The following is a 27,169-nucleotide window of genomic DNA, read 5'->3' as shown; positions in this document are numbered from 1 at the left end:
AATGTGGAAATAGGTGTCTTTTAGGTCTAAAGTGGTCAGGAAATCGTTGTGGGAAAGCAGTGGGAGTACCTGCTGAAGTGTTACCATGTGAAAATGGTCTGAATATATGTATTTGTTTAGGGGCCTGAGGTCTAGGATGGGCCGTAGAGTCTCGTCCCTTTTTGGTATGAGAAAATATAGGGAGTAGACCCCCATATTTTGTTGGTTGGTATGAACCTGTTCTATCGCCCCTTTTTGTAGGAGGGAGATTACCTCCTGCTTTAGTAGTGTTAGATGTTCCTGTGACATTGGGCGTTGTCTGGGCGGAATGTTTGGGGGGGGTAGATATTAGTTCTAGGCAGTAGCCTGACCGAATTATTTGTGTTACCCATTTGTCTGAGGTGATGGTAGTCCAGACGGAAAAGAAATTTTGGAGTCTGCCTCCGACCGGAGTGGAATGGTCTGGGGGGGGAGTGGAGGGGAGTCATTGGGCAGGTGCGGAGGCAGAGCAGGCGGTGTTTGTCTTGCCTCTGCCTTTATTATTGTTGCCTCTGTATCCGCCTCTTTGGTAACCCCTGGTAAAGGTTGATTGGGTAGGGGCCTTATATGCAGTGGAAGCAGTGTCAGAGAAGTAGCCCCTGGATATGCTCCGAAAGGAAGAGCGGCGAAAGGAGCGCCTGGGAGGGTGCGATTGTAAGGCTCCCATAGACTTTGCCGTATCAGTGTCTTTTTTCATCTTTTCTAGGGCCTCATCCACTTTTGGGCCAAATAGATGTTCCTGGTCAAAGGGGTGGTTCAGGATGGAAGCTTGTACTTCTGGTTTAAAACCTGAGATCCTTAGCCAGGCATGGCGACGGAGGAGGATGCTGGTATTAATGGCTCTGGAGGCGGTGTCGGCTGCATCTAGGGCACAACGGATGGGGGTATTGGTGATAGTTTTGCCCTCCTGAATTAACTTGTTTGCCCTATTCTTATATTTGTCAGGGAGGTGTTGCATTATGGCTTCTAGTTCGTCATAATGGGCCCTGTAGTATCTTGCTAGTAGCGCTTGTGTATTAGCGATACGCCATATGTTGGCAGATGCAGTGCGCTTGCCGGATGCGTCTAATAGTTTTGACTCTTTGTCAGGTGGTGGTGCTTCGCCCGACGCTTGGGAGTTGGCTCCCTTACGTGCTGTAGACACTACCAGTGAATCTAGTGGTGCCGGCCCTCTGATGTAGGAGGGATCTGTAGGGGCAGCTTTATATTTTTTGTCAATTCGCGGGTTAATGACCCTGGCTCTCACTGGGTCTTTAAAGATTTCTGGCGCGTGTTTAATAACTCCTTTGAGCATGGGCAGTATGGAGGTGTCCCTATGCGTAGTGTCAAACGTATCGAGAAGGAAGTCCTTCTCCATGGGGTCGGTATGGAGATCCACTCCGTGATAGTGTGCAGCCCTCTGTAGTAAGTGGTTGAACCCTAAGGAGTCTCAGGGGTGTGGAATTTAATAAAATATCTACTTGTCCATGGGGCAGGTTGCTTCATAAATCTACTTGTCCTGTAACAAAATCCACTTGGCCCTTTTGTGCCATGTAATGTGGCGATAAATTACGGCAGCAATCTCATTAAGCAAGAGTTCTGATAAAGCCTCTCTAATTATGCCAGGGCTTGTACCATAGTAGGGTTTGAATACTAGCAATTCCCGTATGTTGCTACATTTCTGCAGGTCTACATACTGGGGCTGAAGGTAGTGGTAAGCAATAGTTCAAGGGTTGGAATGCCCTTTTGAGTCTGTGCAAACTTACTAACTTGCATGTTTTAAGGGTTTTCACCAACTCATTTCTAATCTTTTCCCATACTGAAAAAGGTTGGAAATTTACTCCTGGCAGTGGCAGACGTAAAACTTCTTCAGGGTTGGGAAAAAAGTGGTTGGAGGAAAAGTAAACTTGAAACATTTAGATTGTCACATGAGCAAATCTACACAAGCACATTTGCTCATGCTAAAATGCAGTTCACAAATATTTTCTAGAAGTACTATTTCTTGGCCTACTTCTGTAAATTCTTGTGAATTCACAGAGACTGTATGTATGCACGTAACGCATGGATATATACTATGGATGCACATTTGAGACTTTCTTCAATAATTGGGCCTCTAATTAGGCCTGGTGTTAAACATGACCTTTTGTGTTTAGTAAAATTATGTCTCTCTCTCTCTCCTTCTCTCGGTCTATCAGCTGGCTTCACTGTGAATGACAGTATTCTGCTCTATTACAAGGAGCATATTGGCACACAAAGTTGTGTTCAGTGCCTGGAACTGCTGTGGCAATGTGTGCTTTTTGAGACCAAAAACAGTTTTTTGCTTTTGCCAATGCTTGTTAGACTGGTGAGGGCCCTGCAGCTCCCACACAGATAAGGTTTTACAAAAACAATGCCTAAACTAGTCACGCATTGACAAAACCAAAAGCCTGACCACCAATTTCAGACCTACTGGCTTTGCCAATGCTTGTTTATTTGTGTTTACCACAATCGTATTTTAACTGGTTACACTGATTTTCCATTATGAATATTTTGGTGAAATACAAGCATACATCAACATGTTACTAAATGATGCTGCAAAGATATGGTACCTAAAATCTTACAGTAGTTTAGCAAAATATTTTTTTACTACTTGCATTTTTTTGTGAACATTTTATTTTGAAAGCAAAGAATCATCACTGTTGCTTTCAAGCTTCTGCAAATATTTGCATATAATCAGAGAGCATTCTGGGAGCATTATAAATAGCCTCGTATTACTAAAGTTTGAAAACGTGTGTACATGTTTATACTGGAACCACCGTCAGTAGTGCAGGCAGAGCTGACAACATTTGCTTTTAGTGCTCATCCTAATAAAGGATTTGCATTAATGAACCATAAATACAAGTTTGAACAGTGTTAACACATGGACACATATATTACCTTAACTGTAGACAATGCCTTTCCTTGATCCATAATGTGGTATTGTAAACTGGCAGCTAAAGGGTTTGTGCTGTAGGGGGTTGAGCCTACATGTCCCAAGGACAAAATGGACATTAAAACGTGTTGCCCTTGACCCCAAACTATATGTCCCGGGCGTCGGGCTATAGGAATTCCACATCCCTGGAGTCTTCTGGTGGGGATGGTCTCGAAGGGTAGAGATCATCTTGTGGGACGTTAGGAATGTCAGGGATGTTGTAGTCGTCGCATGGGTCTGGGGAGCCTGTGGAAGTGGGGTCCCCTGTAGGTAGGTCATGGGGCACGTCCCATATGTCATCATAGACATTATCATTATCATCCGGAGAGGGTGTTGGGGAATGATGAGGCGGGGGTGGAGAAGGAGAAGGTGGAGGAGGAGAAGGTGGAGGAGGTGGTGAAGGCATTCTGAAAGGGGAGGTAGCAGAGTCCTTCCTCTTTGGAGGTAGAGCTGGGGCAGGTTTTTCCAGCTGTCTCTTTTTGATGCTGAGCATTAAATGTCCGGTTTTGGGGTCCTTGATCAATGTCTTTTGCAATGGATCAGGTGTAAAGAGTTCTTCGGAGGGTGGTTTGTTCGTCGGCGCCGAAGGCATCGGGCCGGTGGTTTGGTTTTAGAGTCTGTGCTAGTCCGCTGTTTGGAACTATGCGGCCTGGAAAGGGCTGTCTGTTTATTCGGTGCCGAGATGGTTTTCGGCTTCGAGATATCGGTGTCGGTGGCCTTGTGTTTTTTGCTCGGTTCCGGGGATGGTGTCGGTACCGAGGAGGTGGAGCTGGTTTTCGGCGCTGAGTGTTTCGGTATGGAGCTCGGTGCCGAGGAGGAGGCCATTTTCTTTTTCGGCATCGGTGCGGAGGAGTGTTTCTCGGCACCGACGGTGGGCTGGCTCGAGCCCGAGCCGCCAGAAGGCTTAATCGGCTTCTTTACCGGTCCCGAAGGTGCGGTGTGGGAAGCAATGTCTTTGGTCTTACCTAGGCCCGGAGGCGACCTCGTGACTTCCAAAGACTTTTCAAGAGGAAAAACAACTGCAAACATCCAGGCCCAACAACAGATGGCAATCTATGCACAAGTGTGTAATCTGCAGCTCATATGCCTCGAACACCTGTTTTCATGTGGAAAATAAATGAGGGAGGCACAGTATGACTGGTGATTGGTAGAAGAAGAAAGTATATCCGACAGGGGTGCAGTATAGTCCACCGTGATAGATACAATCAAAATCTATTTAATGGTATTCTTTGGACCTGTTGTAATTTCCAGCTAATGATACATCGGATTTATTGCACCTGCTTACAGCAATTTGGGTGCATCTGCCAAGCAGGTGTGTCCCAGGAGGATGCGTTATCCCAGATAACTTAGGTACACAATCTTTCTTATTAAATACCTACCACAGGAACCAGTATCAAGCTTAGCTAATGAACCCCAGCCTTGTAAAGCAGGAGGTCTTTTAAAACATTTTACATGACACATTTACTTCTTGATAAAGGCCAAAAAATATTAATCTAGTATCATAAATCATGTAATTTTTATTTTTGCAGGACATGCCCCCTTGCAAGGAAATACTTTGCAAGGGTTGTGTGTCAGAATGTTGTCTTACATATCTTCTGGTGCAAATATTGTGTCCTTTACATTGTTTACAAAAATATCAGTCCACTGGGTGTTGATTTTCTATTATTATTTTCAATGGGGGAGATATTTTAAAAATGACATTTAGAACAATACATTTTTGAGAGTTAATATTCTAACTAGGACATTCTGGTACCACACCTTTGTGAGAAGCTCTCAATTTTTTTCCTATAGAAGATTGTGAAATTATATGACACCACTAAATCTAGAAACCTACATGCATTGGTTATAATGTGGATTCAAATCAAGAGCAGCTCACCAGTAGACTGTCAGATTACTGTTTTGGGGGAAATAACATTTGAATATCCAAATACAGGCTCACTCACTGCATTTAAACCAATGTGGTGCTGCTTGCGCTGGTTCACCAGCTAGTAAACATGAGATTAGCACCATTTCAGCAACAAATATCAGTCTTTTCAGAAACCTAATCTGCCGGGTATTTACATACCCACCTATGAGATGTCAGTAACATCTAAGGTTGAAAAAGTGATACTGCTCAACAAATGCATGAGTGATTCAACGAATTCAAAGCAAGGGTTTTCAAAAGTAGAGAAATAATATCAATAATGGTGGTCTTTTGGGGGGGGCGTGGCCAACCACCAACAAAGATGGCTGCTTGTTAGAGCGACTCCATCACCTGGCTGCATAATCCCCTTCATCCGCTCACTTATTCGTCCCCTAGCCGCAATCTGTCACCTTGTTGATTGCCGGCTTGTAGGGTATCCAGTGTGACCACCATATCCGTGCTGCAATGCCTGGGCGGTGAGGAGAAGCCCCGGCCTAAAGTTTGACATAAGCCACTGCAGAACCATTGGAAGTAGCTGATGCCGCGGACGCGGCCGGGATCCAGCGGCAAGGACCACCCTGCATTGACTGACAACAATGCAGCTAGGACTCCGTGAGCCTCAGCAGAGAGGAGGATCCCCCCCAGACATTACAGCGACCTTGGAGCAGGCAGCGCTAAGCAGCGAGCGCCAGGTGCTGGTCGGCCCAGGGACTATCTGGTTGGATGACTAGCGCTGACTGAGGCAGAGTGGGGCGTAGAGGGAGAGCCAGCCTGTTGCAGACTGCACATACGAAAAGCAGCAAAGACCCTGCGGTGTGGACAGTGGCCTCGTGGCAGCCACAGCAAGAGGCTGGAGCGTGGCTGCTCCCATTCTCTGCCGGAGAAAGGGCTGGCCTGAGCGGTGAGTGAGAGAGGAAAAGAGAGCAGTGAGAAGCGCCCCACGACTGAGGTTTCACTGATGGGAATAGATCTCTGTAACATGAACATGAGAGTCAAAGAGGTGGAGGATTCAACAGTCACTTTACACCATGGCACGGAGGCCCTCAAGGTCCAGGTCAGTAAATTGCAGGCCAGAAGTAAAATCATGGAGGTCCAACTTGAAGATCATGAATGCAGATCCCAGAGCAATAATGTGCGCATACTAGGAGTCCCAGAGTGGGCAAAGGAACGGCAGTGGACCTATTTGTTGAGCATCTTATTCTCAAGAAACAGCAACCTCGCAGCCTCTCTAAATATTTTTCTGTAGAGCATGACCCATCATGTTCTGAGTGGACGCCCCAACCCAGGTTTCCCCCCTCGTCCCATTATTGCCTGTATTTTCAATTTTTGTGACCGTGATGTGATGCTCCAGATGACTCGCAGTGCTCCTCCAGTAAACTATGAAAATGCAAATATTACTTTCTTCCCCGACTTCATGCTCAAAGTCCAGAAGCAATGTTGTAGTTTCTAGAAGTCAAAAAGGTGATGAGAGACAAAGCAGTGAAATATTAGATTTTCCTTACAAAGTTGTAAGTAGAGTCTGATGGAAAGACGTGGTTTTTCTCAACCCTGGAGGAGACTTAAAAGTGGATCGAGGGATGGAGGACAATGGGGGGGAAATTGCTCCGAAAAATGACAGAGGTGGCGAGGACAGCACTCCGAGAAGTCAGCTAGACAGAGAACAAGAGAATCGGACCAGGAAGGAAAGGAATTGCCACAATGAACAGCTTCATTAATATGAATACCACGCATATCGATGGCACACACTAACATTGAACATTGCGTACTCAGAGACCCTGGGACTTTGGTCATTGTTAGCAAAACTATATATCACTATGAAGTAAACTGCTAACTTTGCGAGCTGGTCCCCACAGTCTGGTGGGGAAAACAGTGACGGGGAGCTAGTGAAGGTCGATATCCCTCAAGCAACTGCCTTCTTATTCTATAGGCCATCGGTAACACTACGTTCCTTGTATGGGGAGCAGAGGGTGGCATCCAGGGTGAACCATGCTCTCCTCAGTGTTTTATGTTGGGTAGGGGAGTCAGGCGCTGTGAAGAGTTGGGGGGATGGGTAGTTCTAGGACCGTCTTGCAGGGAGGCGAGCAGGGGGGCTTTAGTTCCAAACATGGGGGTTGGAGGTGGGGGGGTCAGTTTGTTAGCCTTGTTTTTCTAGTTTACTTGACTGAATGGCACCAGGGTTCCTTTTTCACCACACTAGTTGCTCCTGAATTGGTATATGTATGGAGTCTGCTCTTGGCCAGGCCTCCTAGTAAGGCCGACGAGATAGGGACTGAGAGACACTGCAAGGTAGTAAGGGAGGATGGTGGCTAAAATGTCCACTTCTGAAATTAGGCTTATGTGCTGGAACATAAAAGGCTTAGGGGACAGAATTAAGCGTGGGGTAGTGCGTCAATAATTTAAAGATGCAAAAAAACAGTTGATGGACAGTATGCAGAACAATGTCATACATTCACCCCAGTACAGAGATCTGGGCCTAAATCCATCGTTTTTTTGCTCGCCATCACATTCCAGTTTGAACCCAGCCATATCTAAATCAGTCTTGACCCTGTGGCTCATGGGAACAGTCCAGCCCGAACTGACAAGCCAGGTCCTCCCTGGACTGGAAACAAGCATCCTAGGACCGGTTTCGGAGTTTCACCCCTCTTCAGCCAGAATAGCTTGATTCCAGTGGCATGGAGTCAAGCTATCCTGGCTGAAGAGGGGTGAAACCCCGAAACCGGTCCTAGGATGCTTGTTTCCGGTCCAGGGAGGACCTGGCTTGGCAGTTCGGGCTGGACTGTTCCCATTGGGCATAGGGTCAAGACTGATTTGCCTATGGCGGGGTCCAAACTGGAATGGCATGGTGAGCAAAAAAACTATGGATTTAGGCCCAGATCTCTGTACTGGGGTGAATATATGACATTGTTCTGCATTCTGTCCATCAATAGTTCTTTTTGCATTTGTCACCCCAAGTGGGACGGGTATGCTCAGACGTGAGTCCCATGCTCTCCATGCCACTGGAATCAAGCTATTCTGGCTGAAGAGGGGTGAAACACCAAAACCGGTCCTAGGATGCTTGTTTTCAGTCCAGGCAGGACCTGGCTTGGCAGTTCGGGCTGGACTGTTCCCATTGGGCACAGGGTCAAGACTGATTTGCATATGGCTGGGTCCAAACTGGAATGGCATGGTGAGCAAAAAAACGATGGATTTAGGCTCAGATCTCTGTACTGGGGTGAATGTATGACATTGTTCTGCATTCTGTCCATCAATACTTCTTTTTTCAATAAATTAAAAGGCATTCCCAGATGAAATCCTTCTAACAGGAAAAACCTTATGGGTAATGCTTGCAGGGCTCAAAATTGTTGGGGGCACAGGATGGTGTTCCATGCTGGCTTCACTGTCGGTTTCCAGGGGCACAGGAAAACTCCTTAGGAGGCAGCTCCAACTTACTATTAACCAAACCTAGTCTGATCAGCTGGGCAGATATGCAGCCCTTTCTGGAACGTGGGAGGGCGAGACAGTCAACATCCTGTCAGTATATGTTCCTCAGGCTATGCATGGTGTCACCTTCCCAGACTTGGGTAAACTTCTGCTTGGACTGCGTATGGAGAACTCCATATGAGAGGGATTTTAATTTGGCACTTTGCGATAATAGAGATTGCATGCCCCCGAGACAGGTGGCACCCCCTCGCTCCCACTTAGCGGAGTTCATCTCAACCCTGGGAATAGATAAGGTTTGGCGGGCACACAACCCCACTACACAATATTATACTTTCCACTCGGGAGCCCACGGTAGCCTTTTTCGTATTGACTTCATTTTAACATTGGCCTACCGTATTTTCCATTTTCGTGATGCACGCCATCTAGCGAGGGGGCTATCCGATCATTCCCCAGAGTGGGCGGTCTACAATCTGGATAAGCCGAAAGCTTGAAAGGCCATTACACCGAACCCTTGGTATCTTAAGTTCCTGGGCGTAAGAGACAGGCTGGTAAAACCACAGACCAAATCTTCAAAGAAAATGTAGCATCGGCGAAGTCTTCTCAAATACGTCATAAAACCGTCATTAAGGGACAGGCACTCTCCCTGACATTTGGACACAAAAAATAAAAAAAGGCCGCAATAGAAAAGTTTGAACGCAACATTCTTGACCTCGAGGCTAATCTGGTGGTAGAGGAGACAAGGATCTGGTGGCAGAGGCGCAACTAAAACCAGACATCAAGCAACCCAACATTGTGTGTATGAAAAAGGGGATAAAGCAGGGATGCTGCTTGCATGGTTGGACAGACGTGAGAGGGCGAGCCGCTGGGTACCTGATATTTGCTCTGAAGACGGGGAGCACCTGAGAGATGCACAAGATATCGCCAACGCTTTCGCGACCTACTATACCCATCTTTACTCTCCCGCAGGTATAGCTAACACTGAAGAATCTTATGACCTCTTAGTTAATTTACAGCTTCTGACTCTCTCCACTGAGGACAAAAACACTTATGGAGAGTGATACTACGGAAGCGGAAGTAGCTCTGGTGATTCAGAAAATACAATCGGGCAAGGCGATGTGGCCTAATGGCCTCCCGATAGAGCTTTATAAACTCACTGCAGCTACTATAGCGTCTTACTTGCTGGGGATGGTTATGGAGAGTCGAGAAAAAGGCCCTCTCCCCAAGGACCAGCAGTTGGCCTCAATCGTAGTATTACACAAAGAGGGTAAGCCAGCAGAGAGGGGCAGTTCTTACAGACCCATCTCGCTTCTCAACGCAGAAGCTAAAATCCTTGCCAAGCTTCTGGCATCCCGACTTATTCAAATAATAAACAAATTGGTGCATCCCGATCAATTTGACTTTATGCCTGGTAGGAACATGGCCATTAATTTGCGGCGGCTCCATGGAGTGCTGGGTAGAGTTGGTAGCATCCGAGAAGATGTGGTAGTCCTGTCGCTTGATGCTCGTATGGTCTTCGATAAGGTTTAATGGCCATACCTATTTGCTTTGTTTGAGCGAATGGGCTTTGGCCTCAAGTTTCTGACTTGGCTGCGACTTCTCTACTCTAAACCCCTTGCTCAGGTAGTCGTGAACGGGCAGACTTCTCGGGTTTACCCCTCCAACATTGGACTAGGCAGGGCTGTCCTCTCTCGCCGCTTTTTGTTTTGTTTTTGTCCTTGAACCTTTGGCGGTATGGGTTCGGATGGACCCGTTGATATGCGGCTTGCATTGGACAGGGGAGTGGGAAAGATAGGATATCTCTCTATGCTGATGATATCCATTGAACATCGCAGCTCTGCATTCCTCCATATACAGAATATTAGCTATCTTTACCAATTTTGGTAAATATTCTGGATACACTATTAACAAGTCCATATTCACAGTGTATTTTTTCCATGGCCAGACACCACACCTTCCGGCCAACTGTGAGGCAGATATAGTGACGGATGGTTTCCACTGTCTTGCCAATTATGTTACCACTGATCCTGTGCTGTTCAATGCCAGTAACCTCCAAGGCCTTTTGCAGAGACTTAAAAGTGATGTCCAACATAGGAGGTCACTCCTACTGCTCGGAAGAGCTCCCTAGTTCAAAATGATGGTGCTAGTGCAGTTTCTCTATGTGCTGCAGAATACGCCATTCCCCGTTCCTGCAATCTATTTGAAAACCATGTGGGATGGCGGGACCCCTCGTATAGCCCTAACTAAATCGGCATGAGATTGGTATTATGGGGGAATAACCCTACCCGATATTCAAAAATACTATTGGGCGGCACAACTGGCAGTTATTAATTAACGGGTTCATCAACCCGCAGATGAACCAGCATACTGTATGGACCGTCATATCTTTCAACCGGGAGGTTGTCTATGAGCACTCTATACCAACCTGAAATGTTTGACCCTCACGGGATCGACAGTACTCACAGTACAAATCTGGCATACAACACTCAAAGCATTGGGATGGGGAGGTAAGATTACCCAGACCACACCACTGTGGGACTCTGAGATGTTGGGCATGATGGGGAGGAGACCCAGCTTTCATAAATAGGACCTTATAGGTATCGCCAAGCTAGGGAATCTCCCGTCCAGTGTGGGGGGTTGGAGGGGTCCCCATTCTCTGAATTACAGAGAGAATGAGCTGGTGACAGAGACCTTCTGTCTGGATAAGATCCTTCACTTGCGAGACCACTGGGATGCAGACCTCAGCAGCCTGGGTGATGATGACTAGCCAGAGGCCTTAGCCTTCGCCAGTGAGGTGGCGATTAGAGAACGGATTAGGTTGGTGCAGCTTGAAATATTTCGCAGGATCTATTCATCCTGCAACTCCATGGTTAAAATTGGCAGGGGGACTCACCCAACCTGTCGAAGGCAGGAGGGGTCCTTCTTCCATATCATTTGGGAGTGTCCTACGATCCAGGCCTTTTGGGGATCTGTTGTAGCGTGCATGAATAGTGTATGTGGTGGCGCTTTAACATATTCAGCTAAGTGGTGTCTTCTTAATGTGTGGGACACTGCAGACTTGAGTTGCACGACGACTCAGACTGTAAAAGAGACATGGATTGGTGAGGTGGTGGAGAAGGTGGTTTATGAAAGCAGGGGCTGCCCCCAAAAAGTGAGAAAGAATATGGGGCAAATGGAATGTTCAAGGGGGAGGCCATATGTCACCCCCATAGTAATGTCCCCGGAGGCCAGAATTACCAACTATACTGCATTTGATTTACATTAGGGTGGGAGTATATTGTAACATTGGAATTGAAGCTGTCCGGGTTGGACTACATTGTGTACACTTGCCATTTTTATGCAAGACTACTGTGGTGTACTTACTTACCTGTGTGTCGCTGTGTGCCTAATAAAAAAATGTTATAAAAATAATAAGGGTTGTCTTTGTTAATGATCTGTGCCTTACTCTGAATGGTACCACTGCCTCTCCTCTGACTGTATAAGACTTGGCAGTGTCAATTTGCACTATCGACCATAGCATTTTGCGCCACAGTATGAAACAAGGTAATACCTGGCACCCTTGGCATGGTCTTCCCCTAACTTTCAGCTTTCAACCCTGCTGTTTTGCGGACTTCGTTTTTGCCCTCTTTAGGAAACTGCACACTTTATTTCTTCTAACCAGTATAAACGTGCTGGTGTTCACTCTTTAAAACAAGGTAGGATTGGCTTACACCCAATTGGCCTCTTTAAGTTGCCTGTATGTCCCTAGTAAAGTGGTGCTACATGTGCCCAAGGCCAAATGCTACTAGAGGACCTGCAGCACTAATTGCACCACCCACTTAAGTAACCCTTTAAACATGTCTCATGCCTGCCATTGTGGCTCTGTGAGCAGTTTTTAACCTGTCATATCAACCTTGCAAAACAAACCTTTTGCCAGACCCAAACCTTCCTTTTTAATGCATTTAAGCCATGCCTAGGGTAGGCCCTGAACAGGAGGGAGGGACAGACAGATATATTGTAATGGACTTCCTGTATTAGCGTCCTCCTCAGTTGGTAGTGTATGATTGAGATATATATACATATACATATCCAACATAATTCATCCGCAGGGAGCTCGGACCTCACAGGGCAGCCTCGGCGCTGGTGGCGGATGACCTCCAATTACATCCAACAAAACCTTCTACTCCAAAGGAAAAAAGGGCGCCGCACATCAGATTTCAGGAAATTCAGGCACTTTATTTCGCAAGATGACAGCTTTCTTAAAACCTAACGCGTTTCAGCTACTGTGGTAGCCTTGATCACAGGTGAGCCATCTTCATTGAATTTGCGGCGTAATCACATGACTTTATACGCCCTAGTCCGACAAGGGCGTATAAAGTCATGTGATTACGCCGCAAATTCAATGAAGATGGCTCACCTGTGATCAAGGCTACCACAGTAGCTGAAACGCGTTAGCTTTCTTAAAACCTGTCATCTTGCGAAATAAAGTGCCTGAATTTCCTGAAATCTGATGTGCGGCGCCCTTTTTTCCTTTGGAATAGAAGGTTTTGTTGGATACATATACATATATACATGTATACAAATATATACATACATACACTACCAACCGAGAAGGACGCTAATACAGGAAGTCCATTACAATGCGTAGCATTCTGTGGAAAGAGTACATGGTTCAAATCAATAGAACTCAACATCAGTACAAACTAACCAAAATGGCAGATAAAGCCGGCGTGAGCGTTAGCAAAGCCAAGATATTTTATGCCTTACATACCAGCCATAAGGGCGAGTGCTGTGGCATCCTGCGTAAAAAATAAACAAGCAACAATCAACATACTTCAAAGTGTGATTCCAGAGCTCCCCCCTTCTCCTTCATGGAAAACGGAGGTGGTAGACACCTGACCCATCACTCATAACAGGGCAGCAGCGTTGCCAGACCAAATCTGCCCCACGCCACTAAGTGTATGCCAGTGGGCCCTGAGTGCCAATCACTATAACCCGTCCAGGGGGGCATCCTACTTGTACTGTAATTCTTGTAGCATGTTTTACCAATATTCAGCAATTGGAATCGTATGGAGGCCCTCTGACCGGTTGAATATGCAATCGTTACAGGTTTGTATTAGTTCAAAAAGTAGTTTAAATTACACAGTAATACGTTTTTGGAATACCTTTGGATTAAATCGACTACTCGGGTGGTATGCCTACATACCCCGCCAGGGATCTCACCATACAAGGAAAGTAAGACTTTTTAAGGTTTAGTTACTTTTTCTCCATACAAAACAGCAGTTCAACACTTAAAACATTTTTTAACAGAAACTCGTAACATTGGTTCCTATGGGAGAAAACTGGTTATCGGTTTCACAGGTAAGTAATCAACTGAAGAGTGGGAGTTTTGGGGTTTAGGACCAAGGTTCCCCAAGGACTAGGTAGGCCCTTAAATTGCACCACCAGCGGCACTGGGGTGGCCAGGTGCAGGGGCCCAATGTTAGCCAATGGGGCTTAGGAGGCCTTCGGTTAGAGTCTGCTCACGAGTAGGCCACTCGGGTTTGGGAGCAAAGCTCCTGGGGTTAAGATCAGCACTGCAGGGGCCAATAACCAGCACAAGAGTTGCACCACCAGCGGCACAAGGGCGGCCAGGTGCAGAGTGCCAAGGCAACGTTGGGGACCCTGTGGATTTCAATGGAGACCTTCGGTTCAGCAAAAAGGATGCAAGCTCGGACAGGGAGACTTCCTGAAAGCGACCACATGCTAGAGAGGTTAGTTGGGTTCTTGGGGGATGCCTGGAGACCATCAGTTGGGCCACCCAAGGCTGTGAGGCGTCAGGTGAAGGGATGTCTTTTGGTGTCAGGTTCTTCTTACCAGCTCCGGTCGCAGTCAGTGGGACCCTTCAGGTTGAGGCTGCAGGCATCGGCTTGAAGCTTGAGAAAGGTCGGGGGATCACCAGATCCCAGGTAAGGCTCGCTGGGGAGAACTTTTCTTGTTGTTGGATCACTCATACTTGGGCTGTGGATGTCGGGTGCAGAGTGGTGCAGAATCACGGAGCCGTCTGGTTCCGGATTCTGTAGGTGAGTCTTGGCTTGAGCAAATACGGGGCTCACAGGAGATAGAGTCTAATGGATGAGTGCAAGGCAGGTCCTCCGGGCTCTGGGGTTCTCGCTGTAGGCAGGTTCAAGTTGGGACAGGCCGGTAGGGCTGGGACTAAAGCAGTAGGTGTCCTCTTCTTCCTTGGTCAGCACGCCTCTTCGGTCCCCCTTCTTTCTTCCTAGAATTTGAGGAGCCAAGGTTCAGGGTTGCCCCTAAATACTCAAATTAGGGCCTTTACAGGGGTGTGTAGGTCGGGACCAATGGGTGCGTTTCTTGGGGTGAGTACACCCAACATTATGCTACCCTCCAGTGGGAGTGGTGCATGAGCTTCTTCCTAACTGGTTGGGTTCCCTCATCTCCAAGATGGAGGGGACTGAGAAGTACGATTCACCTCGCCTCCCCCACCGAAGGGGTGGGGTTGGCAAAAGTGGGCTCACCTCTCCTCCTAACTCGATATTCCAGCTGATTCTCCCACCCAAAGTGGGGGGTCATAGCCGGTGGGAGACAGTTGTTGGGGGCAGCAAAAGGGAAGCACAGCTTACAAAAGCGCAAGGCCTTTGAAGCACCCCCTTTCGTGGACCTAGCCAATGCTGGGAGAGGAGGTATGACATATCTGCCCAGGATGGGCTTTGTTTCTGGACCCAGAGAGTGGAGGCTCTCTATCCAGGGGTTCAGAGACCTGTCTGGTGGTGGCAAATTGCAGGCAGCCGTTCAGACCCACACCAGCGCTGGTCGCTTTCCAGGGGACATCTCTAAAATGCCCTCTGTGTGCATTTTTTTTTTAAAACAATATTTATTGCGTCAATTGTCAAATACCATGCAGAGCTCTGTGACCCAGAGGCGGACTACTACATGTACAATACAAAGATTGCTTTGACATTTAGTGTATGCATTAAACAGAATAAAATAATAATGTAAACAAAACTCTCTCCCCCACCTCCAATGCACTGTCTTCGCGCCACACATTAAACCGCAAGTACCTGCCCACCACATAGATAATAAATCAAATCAGCCCCATTAACCCTGGACAGCAACATCTCCCACAGAGTAGGGCTCCAAGTAGAGGCCTCTATAGTCCGCCCACCTCTTCCAGATCTTGAAATGCTTTTGTGGACACCCTCGAGCTTTAAAAACAGGAGCCTCCAGACCCATATTAAAATCAAGGCAGTTTTTCCATGCTGACAACGAAGGCGGAGCCTCCTCCTTCCACTTCTGTGCAATGTCTCGTTTGGCTAGCATGAACCCTCATAGCATCAGGTGGTGCTTACAAATATTTCCCCCTACTCCCTCCATTACATGCAGCAGCACCAATCTAGGTGAAGAGGGGAGCACCCACCCTAAGACTTCAGCAAGGCAGGCCAGTACTCCCCACCAGAATCGCACGAGCACCGTACACTGCCAGATCGTATGAAACTGGGTGCCATCCTCCTGACCACATCGCAAACAGTGCAGGGACTCTACCAGACCCACCCTCCACCAGCCTAACGCGAGTGTAGTAAATCCTGTGTAAATAATGTAATTGGATCCGCCGGAGGCGCATTGCTATAACAGGCCCTCGAGGGGAAGCCAGTGCCTCCGTGCAGTCCTCTCACTCTTAAGGACCAAGGTCTATTGTAGTGGGGAGTTCGTCACCAGGGACTGGTAAATCTTGGAAATTTTATGGTCCTGCAGGTCACCCATAAACAGCTTAGCCTCGATGGGACTAAAGTCAGGGAGGGACTCCAAGTCCGCAATGCTGGGAAGGATGGCATGCCTAAACAGGTATTTGTAAAATTGTGTTTTTGGCATCTGAAACTCTTGCTGGAGATCCTGGGGAGACTTTAGAACCGTGCCTCTCATTACGTCCCCCAGAGTAGAGATCCCAATATTGTCCCAGCCTCTGAAGCCCGCCAAGCTGACCAGCTGCGGCAACCTACCATTAGACCAAAGGGGAGTCTCCTTTGGCAGCTTGCCCCACCACACCATCTTTCGCAAAGCCTGCCGCCACACCTGAAACACCACCCTCGTAGCGGATGGTAGGGTCCTACGTATGGGGGCCGAATACAAGACAGTGTGTAGAGAATTGGACCCCATGTCTCCGCTCTACCGCATACGGGGGCCTCTGTGTGCATTTTATATTAAATCCCACACTGATATCAGTGTGGGTTTAATGTGCTGAGAAGTTTGCTACCAAACTTCTTAGGTTTTAGTAAAGCCATTATGGAGCTGTGGAGTTCATAATGACCAACTTCCAGACCATATACTCTTTGTGGCTTTACTACACCCTGCTAGAGGGGTGACTTACCTAAACCACAGACAGTGGTTTGTATGAATGGCACACAGGGAAGTGTGTCATGTCGACTCCACTTTTCTCTGCACCAAAACACGCAGCCTGCAATGGCAGTGTGGGTGTTAAGGTACAGGGCCTCTTAGGGTGGCACAACAGGTGCTGCAGCACTTAGAAGCCTTCCCTGGTGACAGTGCCCTTGGTACCCATGGTACCTTTTACAAGGTGCTTACCTGTGGCCAGAGATGGGCCATATGTGGGCACAAAGGTTCAGCTTTGGGAAATAATACAGGCCCTGGGAACCGGATTGGCAGGGACCAGGGCACACCAAGTCAAAAAGCATCATGTGTCAGGCAAAAAGTAGGGGGTAACCATGCAAAAAGGGGCACTTTCCTTCAACCGGGTATAAATATTGAACCCTTAGACCCACCTCTTCAGTACACTTCTGGACCTGTGGACTCTGCCAGGAAGAAGGACTGCTGTGCTGCTGGAAGAACTGTGAAAGCACGTTCTGGTTGGAAGCCACTCTGCTGGACTGCTGCTCTGAAGGACTGTCTAGGTGAGAAGGACTGGCCCTGCATATGTTGAACGTAGGACCCCAGACTGACTCCAAGGGCTGGCATACTGACTATAGCCTAGGGGACAAGCCCCAACAACCTTGAACCCAGCAACTGGATTCTGCCATTTGTGAGTCCTGCCACGCCAAGTGGTGCCACCCCAGTCCGGGACCCGTAGAAGTGGGCATGACAGTGCTCTGCCAGCCCATCTGTGGTTTCAGTAGAACCAACGTATCTCCTCTGCTGCGCAGCGCAACGCGGAGCAGAACTGACATTACCTATGCTGAATGGATTTCCCCGTAGCAAAGACTTCACATCGTCGCCCGCAGCCTTCCAGGAATTGCCGCTGCACGACATCCTCAACCCAGGCCTCAACATAGCAAGCCCCTCCGAACCAGTCAGGTACTTGGGTATTCAGATACACACTGACCCAGAGGTAGCTGTGAGGGAAAACTATGGAAGACCGGTACAACGGTTCACAGGGGCAATAGACAAATGTATCAAACTTGCCCTCTCTCTACTAGGCCGCATTGCAATCATGAAAATGATGGTCCTACCCAGGTTCCTATTTTTGTTTGCAAATATTCCCATTAACTTTCTAAATCCTTCTTTCGCACCTTGAATTCCCATATGGTCTGCCTAGCATGGGCGGGTAAGCAACCTCGAGTGAAATGGGAAACATTGACAAGACCCTATCCGGAGGGAAGGCTAAATGCGCCAGACCTAGAGACATACTACAGGGTAGTGCAGCTACTACACACACATTATTGGATACATGGTCCTGCTACTCTCCCTCAACTGTACATTGAAAAAGGTCAAGCAGATCCTGCCTCGTTACATATGCACTTAATTCACAAATCGCAACTCCGATTCCACATAATAGATCCCGTTGGCTGTGCTATGTCCCAATTGAGACAGGTAGCAAATAAGCAGCATATATCGATACTCAACTCCCCAGAACTTCCTGTTCCTGTGGAGTGGTGTACGTGGCTTCCACTAAGCAAGAATAAAGCAGTACTAAAGACTCTCAACACCCTGCACATTAAACGAATAGCAGATTTCTTCCAAGGGGGGTACTGAAAACGTGGGAACAAGCTGAAGCACAAATACCACAATCAACTCTGCTAGACAAATATCAATATCACAGATTGAGGCAGGAAATGCGCTCCATATTGGGTGAAGACATGGCTGAGCCGCAAGAACTACTCTCACGGACACATTTGTTACGGGCAGGTTCACCGCAACGGGGGATAACGATCTTATATACACTTTCCTTGCAACGACAGAACCCAATTCTAAGCAAAATACAGCAAGAATGGTCAGACGAGTTAGGCCCGGAGATTACCGACGCACAATGGTCATACTGTTACACACGTACTAAGACCATATCGCAGAATGGCAGACACAGACTAATTCACTACAAATATTTGTCTATAACATATTACACCCCTGTCAGGATGAATAGATATGGCATGAGAGAAGATGATGTATGCCACACTGCGGGGAGGGCAACGCTGGTTTTATGGACCTTGCATGGGAATGTCCAGGGGTGAGAGCATTCTGGGGTGAGGTATTCGCAGTGGGAGAGCACCTGCCTGAGGCCCCAGTGATTGCTCTGCAGGGATATGACAAAGACATCCCCAAATCAGGCCGGAGGCTGGCGGCAACTGCCATTCTCTTGGCAAAAAGGAGAATCGCTATGCGATGGATGCAGGGTCCGGTACCCAACCTACAAGATATGCACCTAGGCTTAGCATACTGCTCCCCACAAACAGATAAATTACAACGCCATACTTCAGGGACGATGCAGACCTAAAAATATATGGGGCCCCTATCAACAGTTCCTAATATGGAAAGGTGCAGATAAAGAAGAGAATACAACATTAGAGGCCACGGATATTGGATTGCATTTAGGAAGAAAGGGGGTAAAATATGCACATAGTCACTATAGTGAGAAACCAAGAAGGTCAGCTATTGCCACGAAAGGAAGGCGCATGCATACAATTGTAAGGAAGGGGGAGACATAACAGTAGTCCCACCGAGGTGGGGATAGAAGGGATAATCCGTTGACATGTCACAACTGTATAAACGCTTTGTAAGCAACGTCATCTCTTTCCACTGGTCAACCCAACTCCTGTATGATAGCTAACTGAACGAAATGTCTACTGTAATGTTATTTAATTATTGTATGTCACATTGCTGAAGAAGATAAATAAAGTTTTGAAAAAAAAACCTAGCAAGCCTCTCGTTGACAACATCCTCGACAACGATGCAGGACCTCGCATCGCAGCTCCTAGGAATCACAGCTGCGCAATCCAATCTCCACATGGGACTCCGCAAACACGATTTAAGGTAATTTTGTTGAGCTGGCCTAACTGCGACCCTGTAGCTGGCCCGCGCTCCATCGCGGTCAGCATGAACTTCTGACTTTCACTCGGTCTAGCGCAACCAGATCTCCACAGTTGGCACTTTGCACTTTTTGCCGCTATTGTCACTTAAATCTTTGTAATTGCATCTCTCTAGTTCTACTGATTGGATTTTTGTCATTTTGTTCTTGATTTATTTAGCATAATTTACTATATTTTTCTAAATTGGTGTGGAAGATTTCTTGTGTTTAGGTTTTCACTTTACTGCTGTTTGAAGTGCTGCATAAAAACTTTACACATTGCCTCTAAATTAAGGCTGACTGCTCTGTGCCAAGCTACCAGAGGATTGAGCACAGTGGCATTTGTGGTTGGCTTATTCCTCACCCAGACAGGGACTGTGGTTCCTGCTTGAGTAGAGTTTCACCTCCCTCAAAGAGTAACCCAATTTCTAACAGTGTGCTTAAGGGATGGTCTTATCTACCAACCTGTTCTCAGGTGGTGTCTATTCCACATTTCCGAAGTGCAGGACCTCTTTATCACTAATCTTTTCTAACAACTGTGTACAGCCTTTGGACGCTCCTATTCAGTCACATGGATTTTGGTGACGAAACTAACATGCTCCTCAGTCTGGAGGAAAGTTACAGTGTCTGAAATGCCAGCTTTAAACCCTGCTTACTGGTAGTGTGTGAATTAATGGGCCTCCATTGGATGCAAACAGATGTAGCTTTTAACTGGCGTGCAGGGTGGCAGCAAGGACGTCTGCACGAACTCTATTTATAGAAGTCCGTGAATATAAGCAACCAGCTCGGACTCTGGTTCAATCCTACCATTTCATTAGTTCCACAGGTGAATGCCGTTTATTCACACTATCATCTTCCCCTTTTGGATAAAATTCAAGCAGTAAGGACTTTAATGGGAAAATCATGGGAGTCAATCGCCACTGGTACTAGTTTAGCGTCTGTTAACTCTTTCTCAGATTTCACGGGTTTATGGTGAACAAACTTCAGTTAGTGCAAAACGCTACAATACATTTAGTTGTTCGGATGTAAAAGTTTCACCCAGATGACCAACATGCTCAGACTCTACACGGCCTAAAAGTCTAACAGCAAATGAATTTAAGGGTCTTATGCACGGTACCCCGTCCTTTCCTTGGACTGTCCTGCCTCTTTCTTTTTACTGCCCTTTGCTCTACTTGCTGGATGATACTGATGCTCTTTTAACATGCCAATATAAACAAGGATGTCACTTTCTCCTACCTTAAGGAATTCTCTTCTGCTCATTTTGAGATAAAATTCTCTGCTTTTTCAGCCATAAAATGTAAAAACATTCACATTGCCTAGACAGGTGTTCTGTTTCTTAACTACAACCCAAGAACCTACAAACTGAGCAAACTGCAAAAAAAGCAGCATGGATGGATGACTACATCTAGAGTATCACTGTTTGCTCCATCCAGACTGGCCATATAAACTATTATTTCTGAATACAGAATTTCAGAAATGAGCGAATGAGGTGTCTGGTAAATCTAAATCTTGAAACAGAAAGGTGGAGGCCCACAAGAAAAGCAAGATATTACTTATTTACAGACATGGTACACAGGCCTACAATCCCTCCAATATGGAGTTCAATCCAGCAGCCCTAACTTGCCCCATTTGCAGCGAGCGATGTGCAGATGTTGGCAGAATGAAGAACAAAACAGGTCTGACTGCACTGTTCCAATAATACACTTCACCATAAAGGATCCCTTTATGGGGAAGGTGAAGAAATGGGGTAAGGAAAAGGTAGATGCCCATTATTTGATGAAATAGTAGCTAAATAAACACACAAGCGGCAATGTAACAAAAATAAATGAGACTGAGTCTTGATCATCAAATTCCAACGTAACATAACAAACAATGTACAAGCTAGTGTTATGTATTTTCAGAAGGCAGGTGCCTCTTCCTGTATATAAATATAGCTGAGGAATGTGTTATAAAGACGCACAGAGAGGTGTTTAAATCAAACTACATTTCTAAGAAGGTATAGCCCTGCTGGTTAATCTTTCCTTTGGCTAGACTGTCTACACATTCTTCATCACAGTACTGGAGGCTAGCATTTCATTAAGTACCAAACGTGTAAATACTTTTACTTAGATATTCCAAACATTCTAACAAGAATCAAGGTAAAGCCTCAGGACAGTCTTACAAAACTGCATACTGCTGAAGACAACCTGAGAACAAGTATACAAAATGCACTCCTCCTGGTATGTAGTCTTATAAAACCACACTAAATATCGGTTTTACTTACTTCCAACGGAATGTGATTCCAAGAAGAAACTGGTGATTCACCGATATAACTCCTTCTTGCTACTAACTCAGATGCACTCAGGCTACTTTTACTCCTTCTGGAAACCAAATCAGGAGGTGTGTTCATCGAATTAACCATAGCACTTGTCCTTCTTGAGTACTGGTCACGAGAGCGTACTCTAGTAGGTCTGGTGTTGGCATCTATTAAAGTTTCAAGTCGTGCTGAAAGATCTGAGACATCTTTGCTTCGGTCTGCTTTTGTATCCGGCTGTTCTAAGGGACTAAAGCTATGCCTTATCCTGCCCACACTGTTAAGGGGGTCATGTGTTTTGGCTTCAACTGAAGGACTGACATTCACAGTAGAATGACTTTTCCAGGATATTGTCTCCACAGCAGATTCATTGTTATTATTTACTCTTGCATCTGTGGAGCTCACAGATAAGACACTTCTTGAGATTAAAGACTCTGGCTCATTTTGAAAACCTACATTCTCAGGTTTTGTTGTCTCAAGAGTGATGCGCTTATTTATGGATATGTCTACAGATGTGCCATTGTCGTTTGAAATCAGTGGGAGATCACTTGAAGTTAGTATAATACTGCTTGTTGAAGTCACCCTTTCTTTTTTTGTTACACATGTGCTAGATCTTGGGCTACTAGGCTCTGAAGGGTAAATTGTTATACTGCTGGTCATTTTACTTGTTACAGGTTTAGGGGATTTAAGTCTTTCAGAATGTGTGTCAATTCCAGATCCACCCATTATTTCTTTCAAATCTTTTTCAATAATTACAGGTTTGATAATCGCTTTGGATCGTAATGCTTCTCTTGGACTAAAAGGCTGTTTGACTTGTGCACGTACTGGAGTAAAATCATCAGAGCTGTCAACAGAATTTGAATACGTTTTTGCCAACTTCTTAGATTCAGTTTCCGTTTTGTTTTCTTTTTTGTCATTTTCAAGGATGGCGGTCCTAGCAGTCACTCTGGATTTCGCAGTTTCTCCAGCACAATATACACCTCTGCGTTCAAGTTCAGGTTGAACAGAGGCTCTGGTTTTCTCTTGTGCGAAATCACCGACATTCTCATCTGCATCTTCTGAATTAAATCTTCCATTTATAGATGCATTTGTTATCATCTTTGATACTAAAGGCTCCCTGCTGCTGGACAGTTTCCTTGTTTCAAGTCCAGAGTGTACATCTGTATTTTCATCATGACCTTGATTTGAGAGGGTGGTTCCTTGGTTTCTTGAATTCTGCAAGTACCTCGAGGAAGAACGAGGTTTTGTGGTCTGTGATGTAGCATCTAAAGGCTCTGCTTCCTCATTGTTCAAATGTTTGCTTTGTGAAGGCTCCATGGAAGAAGAAGTTGTCACTGTTGTTGTTACAGGTGAAGAGTTAATCGAGGAAACCACCAGTTTCGGAGACTGAGTGCAAGTGCTTGAAGACAAAGGAGTTCCATTTTCAAGTGCTGTGCTACTGTGGCTGGAAGGAATTGGAGAAGACCTCTCGGAATTAATTGTTTGACTTTTCCTACCTGTTCTCTCACTTGCCAGCACAGATTGCTCCACTTTGACTTGGGACTGATTTTGTGTGGAAGTGTTAACAGAATAAACCTCACCAAAAGTCCTTGGTGTTTTTTGCGGTCTGTTCTTTGGTCCACTTTCATTTAAAGGTTTTGAAGAGGTCTTCCATGATTTACTGTTTTGATCTTGAGCAGCAGGTGGGTATCTACTAAGTACAGACGGTTGTTCTTTAGATTTTTTCGCGTCATTTTGCAAAGAACCTAGAACGTCTTTAGCTGCAGACAAATATGGAACAGTTGCTGCTGGTTTGTGGTCTGCTCTTTTTGGAACATCAAACACTGAATCAACCAAGCCAGAGGAACTAAATGCTGCTGATCTCCTATTTGTCGCACTTGTATTGAGGGGCTGTCTGTTACTGTAAGAAACGTGATCATTATTTTGACTGAGGTCTCTGCTGGAAACCCTCTCCCTTCGAGAATGTGGTGAATGCTCTCGTGATTTGTGTTTTGCAGTGGTTTCACTTCTGTTTCTAGGCTTATCATTATAGAATCTCCCAGCGCTGGCAATTTCTTCACACTCAGCAATGCCATTTTCCAATTCCTTTCGTTTCTGAAAATCGATTTTCAGTTTTTCCAGCTGTTCAGTCAGTAATACATTTTTACTCTTTTCACTTAAATATCTTTCATTAAGAGCATTATTTTTTGCATTCATTTGTTTCAGTTCTTCCTCTACAGATTTCAGATGACTGACCTGAGTTCTAAGTTTTTCGATTTCTTGATTTAGATCTTTGATTTTGTTGTCTTCTTGGTTTTTATTCTTCTCATTTTCTAGCACCCCTATGGTTTCCTTTTCTACCGATTTTACATAATCCAAACTGCTTTTTCTTTTACTTTCCTTGGCTGGAAGTTTGGATGAAAAATCATCTTCAATTTTTAGATCACTTGTTTCTAAATTACTTTTTGTTGATCTTTCAAGAATAACAGACGTATTTCTAGTTTGATTTGTGTGTATTCTATTGTTTTGCTCTAATTTTTGCTTTAAGTCTTGAATCAACTTCTCATTTTGCCGCTCTTTTTCAAGAAGTTGCTTTCTTTCATTAACAAACATCAATGTCAAAGATTTAATCTTTTCCAGCTCTGATACAAACTGTTGCTCTGTTTTATCTATTTTAGCTTCGGATGCTTCCATTTCTTTTATTCTTGCCTTAAGGACCTCCAAATCAGCGGATAACTTTTTTGACACATTTTTTTCTTCATTAAGGTTAAGACATAACTGAGTGCACTCATTTTTACTTTTACTGAAAGCCTCTTCTAACGTCTCTAGCTCTGTCATTCTCTTTTGAAGGTTTTCAATTTGAGATTTGAGCTTAATAGTAGCATATTCCTCCTCTTCAAGCTTTTCTTTCATTAATCGGCATAAATCTTCAGCTTTCTTTACTTCTTCATCCTTCCCTTCAATTTTCAGAACCCTTTTCCGTAACGATTCCACATCAGAAAGCATACTAGAATTACTACCTTCTGCCTGGATAATCTTATCCTGGAGATCAAGGACCTCATCTTCTGCTTTTTGTAGGTTTTTGGTTGCTTCCTCCAACTCATCAAGGCGCCGCCCAAGGCTCTGTAGCTTGAATCGTAGATGTCGATTAGAAGTCTCCTTAACACTTGTAAGTTCAGCCATTATTCAAAGCAGGTGAGATCTAGGACAAGTATCCAGAACACTTCTACTTATCCAAAATATGTCTTTAATGAAACGTTAATGCATAAGTTCGTTATCCTTTGTCGCTCTGCAGTGTTCCACATGCATAGAAACTATGGACCATCTTAACCTAGAAACAAGAAAAAAATGTAGTGAGTACCAATAAAGGAGATTATATTTTTGTACCAATGACATTTAATACTATATAAGCCCTATGTCCTGTACATTTAACACATTTAAAAATGTATATATTTGTAGTAATATCAGTGGTAAGACTGCAATGTAACAATCAGGAAACATTTCATCTGAACAAGCAAAACAAATTTTTCCTGTATTCTTTGACAAATTTCTGCCATGGGCTCAAAACATGAAATATGATCCATCATGTAGTACTTTTCTTATTATGTGGAACGTGTCTGTAACAACAACATTTAAAGGCTTAGATGGAAAGTGTACAGTGGTATCTTTCAGGTCCTGCCACATCTCCTTATACTTTCACTTCTAATGTGTCACCAATTTCCTTGTCCTTACTCAATAAATAGATATAGAAAGTTTTTTCTGGCTGCAACTGCACAATGTAAACTTTAGGTAGGTCAATGTAAAGTTTGGAGTAACCGTCACTGCAACATCTCGAATCTTGTTTGCTCAAGGACATGGCACAGCAAAAGGCCCAAATACACAGCAGTGGGAGTTGCTATGCAAGTTAGAAAACAAAAGCTAATGCAGGGTTCTCCAGGGGGCAGAGAGAGGCTCTGGTACTCAAAAAAGATGAAATCCAATTTCTACAGGTACACAGACAGTAAGCTGGGAGAGGCAACACGCTGCGAGGAGTTACGCATGTTGTGAAAGAAGAGATATGGGATACTGCTTTCCCACAGCAAGAGAATAATGCAAATTGCATTCTGTAGATCTCTGAAGAAACGTGTGGAGCAACAGATATTCAACACCGTCTGCTAATAGGGTGATAAATGGCAGCTGAAGGATTATGTAGTGATGATGTAATGGGAAAAAGAACAAAGCACAGTGATGAGATGGAGGGAATTGCAGAGACAATGGTGGGTGGTTTAAATGGTGGCTTAGAGACCCTGTCCATTAATCCACACACATCCCGCAAGAGAAGCAGGTGGAGAACATGGTTAGTGCAGCCTAGAGTTATCCTTCTGTGTAACTAGACCTAGGATTGAACAAGCCCTGAAAAAAGCTAGTGAGCTAGGCCAGTGCCAACTGCATTATGAAGTACACAGACTTGCTCACATAGCAACTATGTTGAGGGAGGACATGACACAGAATCGCTTCGAAACACAATGTTGCAGTACTTTGGCAGTGTTTTGAAAATTAAAAAACATAAAGGGGATCGTAAATCCTAAGAGAAGGTCCATCTACACAGCAATGATAAAAGAAGCAATAATGTAGTCTTCTTTATCAGAATCCATAAATGTATCATTCTAATACAGATCTGGGGAAACATGGCCAGAATCAAGTATGTATACACATAAACAAAGAAAACGCTGTGATCTTTAAGTTAAAAAAAAAAGAAGCAGAGGGAGATCAGGAAAATCAAGAGGCTGGCATAAGCATCACTGTGAATAAACAGAGAATTAACTGAGGAAAACAGGAGTTTGGTTCTTTTTTTGCTTAATGTGCTGAGCAGGATAAAGGAGTTAAACCATATAAAATATAGATAACACTGGACATCAATTCAGTATCTTTATTCGGCAATTTTGAGGCATACAAGTATACTAACAATAACAAAATACGTATTAAAATTGCACAAGAATCCACATTAAATTAAAATACATTCAAAAATGTATCAAGAGAAATGAGCTAGCTGCTAAAAGCAATATAAGATTTTCCGAGTTTGTGCATTACATATACTATAGGGTTAAAGAAAGTTATACAAAAATTCAGCTCAGAATAAAGATACCCAAAACTAATACTGAGTGTAGCAATTCGTTATAGCAGGTATGGACAATTCAAATAAATTCATACAATTAAGTACATTCAGATTCATTTACCAACCATGTTTCTTAACCTGATCGCAGCTGAAATGTATTTATGAACTGCCACACACATCGATTCAGTCTGTAAAGGTTGCAAATACAACAGCGCAGATGTGCATTTTCGATTAAGAATCTTCAATAGGGGTAGTAAAAACATTTT

The 27,169-nt window shown here is 45.0% G+C and overlaps 2 protein-coding genes across 3 annotated transcripts in view; both read right to left on the bottom strand.

Annotated features, from left to right (window-relative positions):
• LUZP1 (leucine zipper protein 1) overlaps positions 1 to 27,169 on the bottom strand; it is a 174,450-nt gene that overhangs the window by 29,833 nt on the left and 117,448 nt on the right. For both annotated transcript variants that reach the window (XM_085647799.1, XM_085647800.1), the window contains one exon: positions 21,800 to 25,139. In XM_085647799.1, coding sequence (XP_085503925.1) covers positions 21,800 to 24,991 — 3,192 coding nt within the window. In that variant the 5' untranslated portion in view covers positions 24,992 to 25,139. The remainder of the gene's footprint in view (positions 1 to 21,799; positions 25,140 to 27,169) is intronic.
• Positions 464 to 17,507, bottom strand: LOC146857306 (uncharacterized). The gene is made up of 2 exons (XM_085646745.1): positions 17,429 to 17,507; positions 464 to 1,437 (listed from the first exon to the last, which is right to left on the bottom strand). Exons 1-2 carry the CDS (start codon positions 17,505 to 17,507, stop codon positions 464 to 466), a joined length of 1,053 nt encoding a protein of 350 aa, XP_085502871.1.

The sequence above is a fragment of the Triturus cristatus genome, chromosome 3_2 (assembly GCF_964204655.1).
Source record: "Triturus cristatus chromosome 3_2, aTriCri1.1, whole genome shotgun sequence".
Taxonomy (NCBI): Eukaryota; Metazoa; Chordata; class Amphibia; order Caudata; family Salamandridae; genus Triturus; species Triturus cristatus.
Note: the sequence above shows the minus strand (reverse complement) of the source record. Positions and strands in the feature narration are given on the sequence as shown.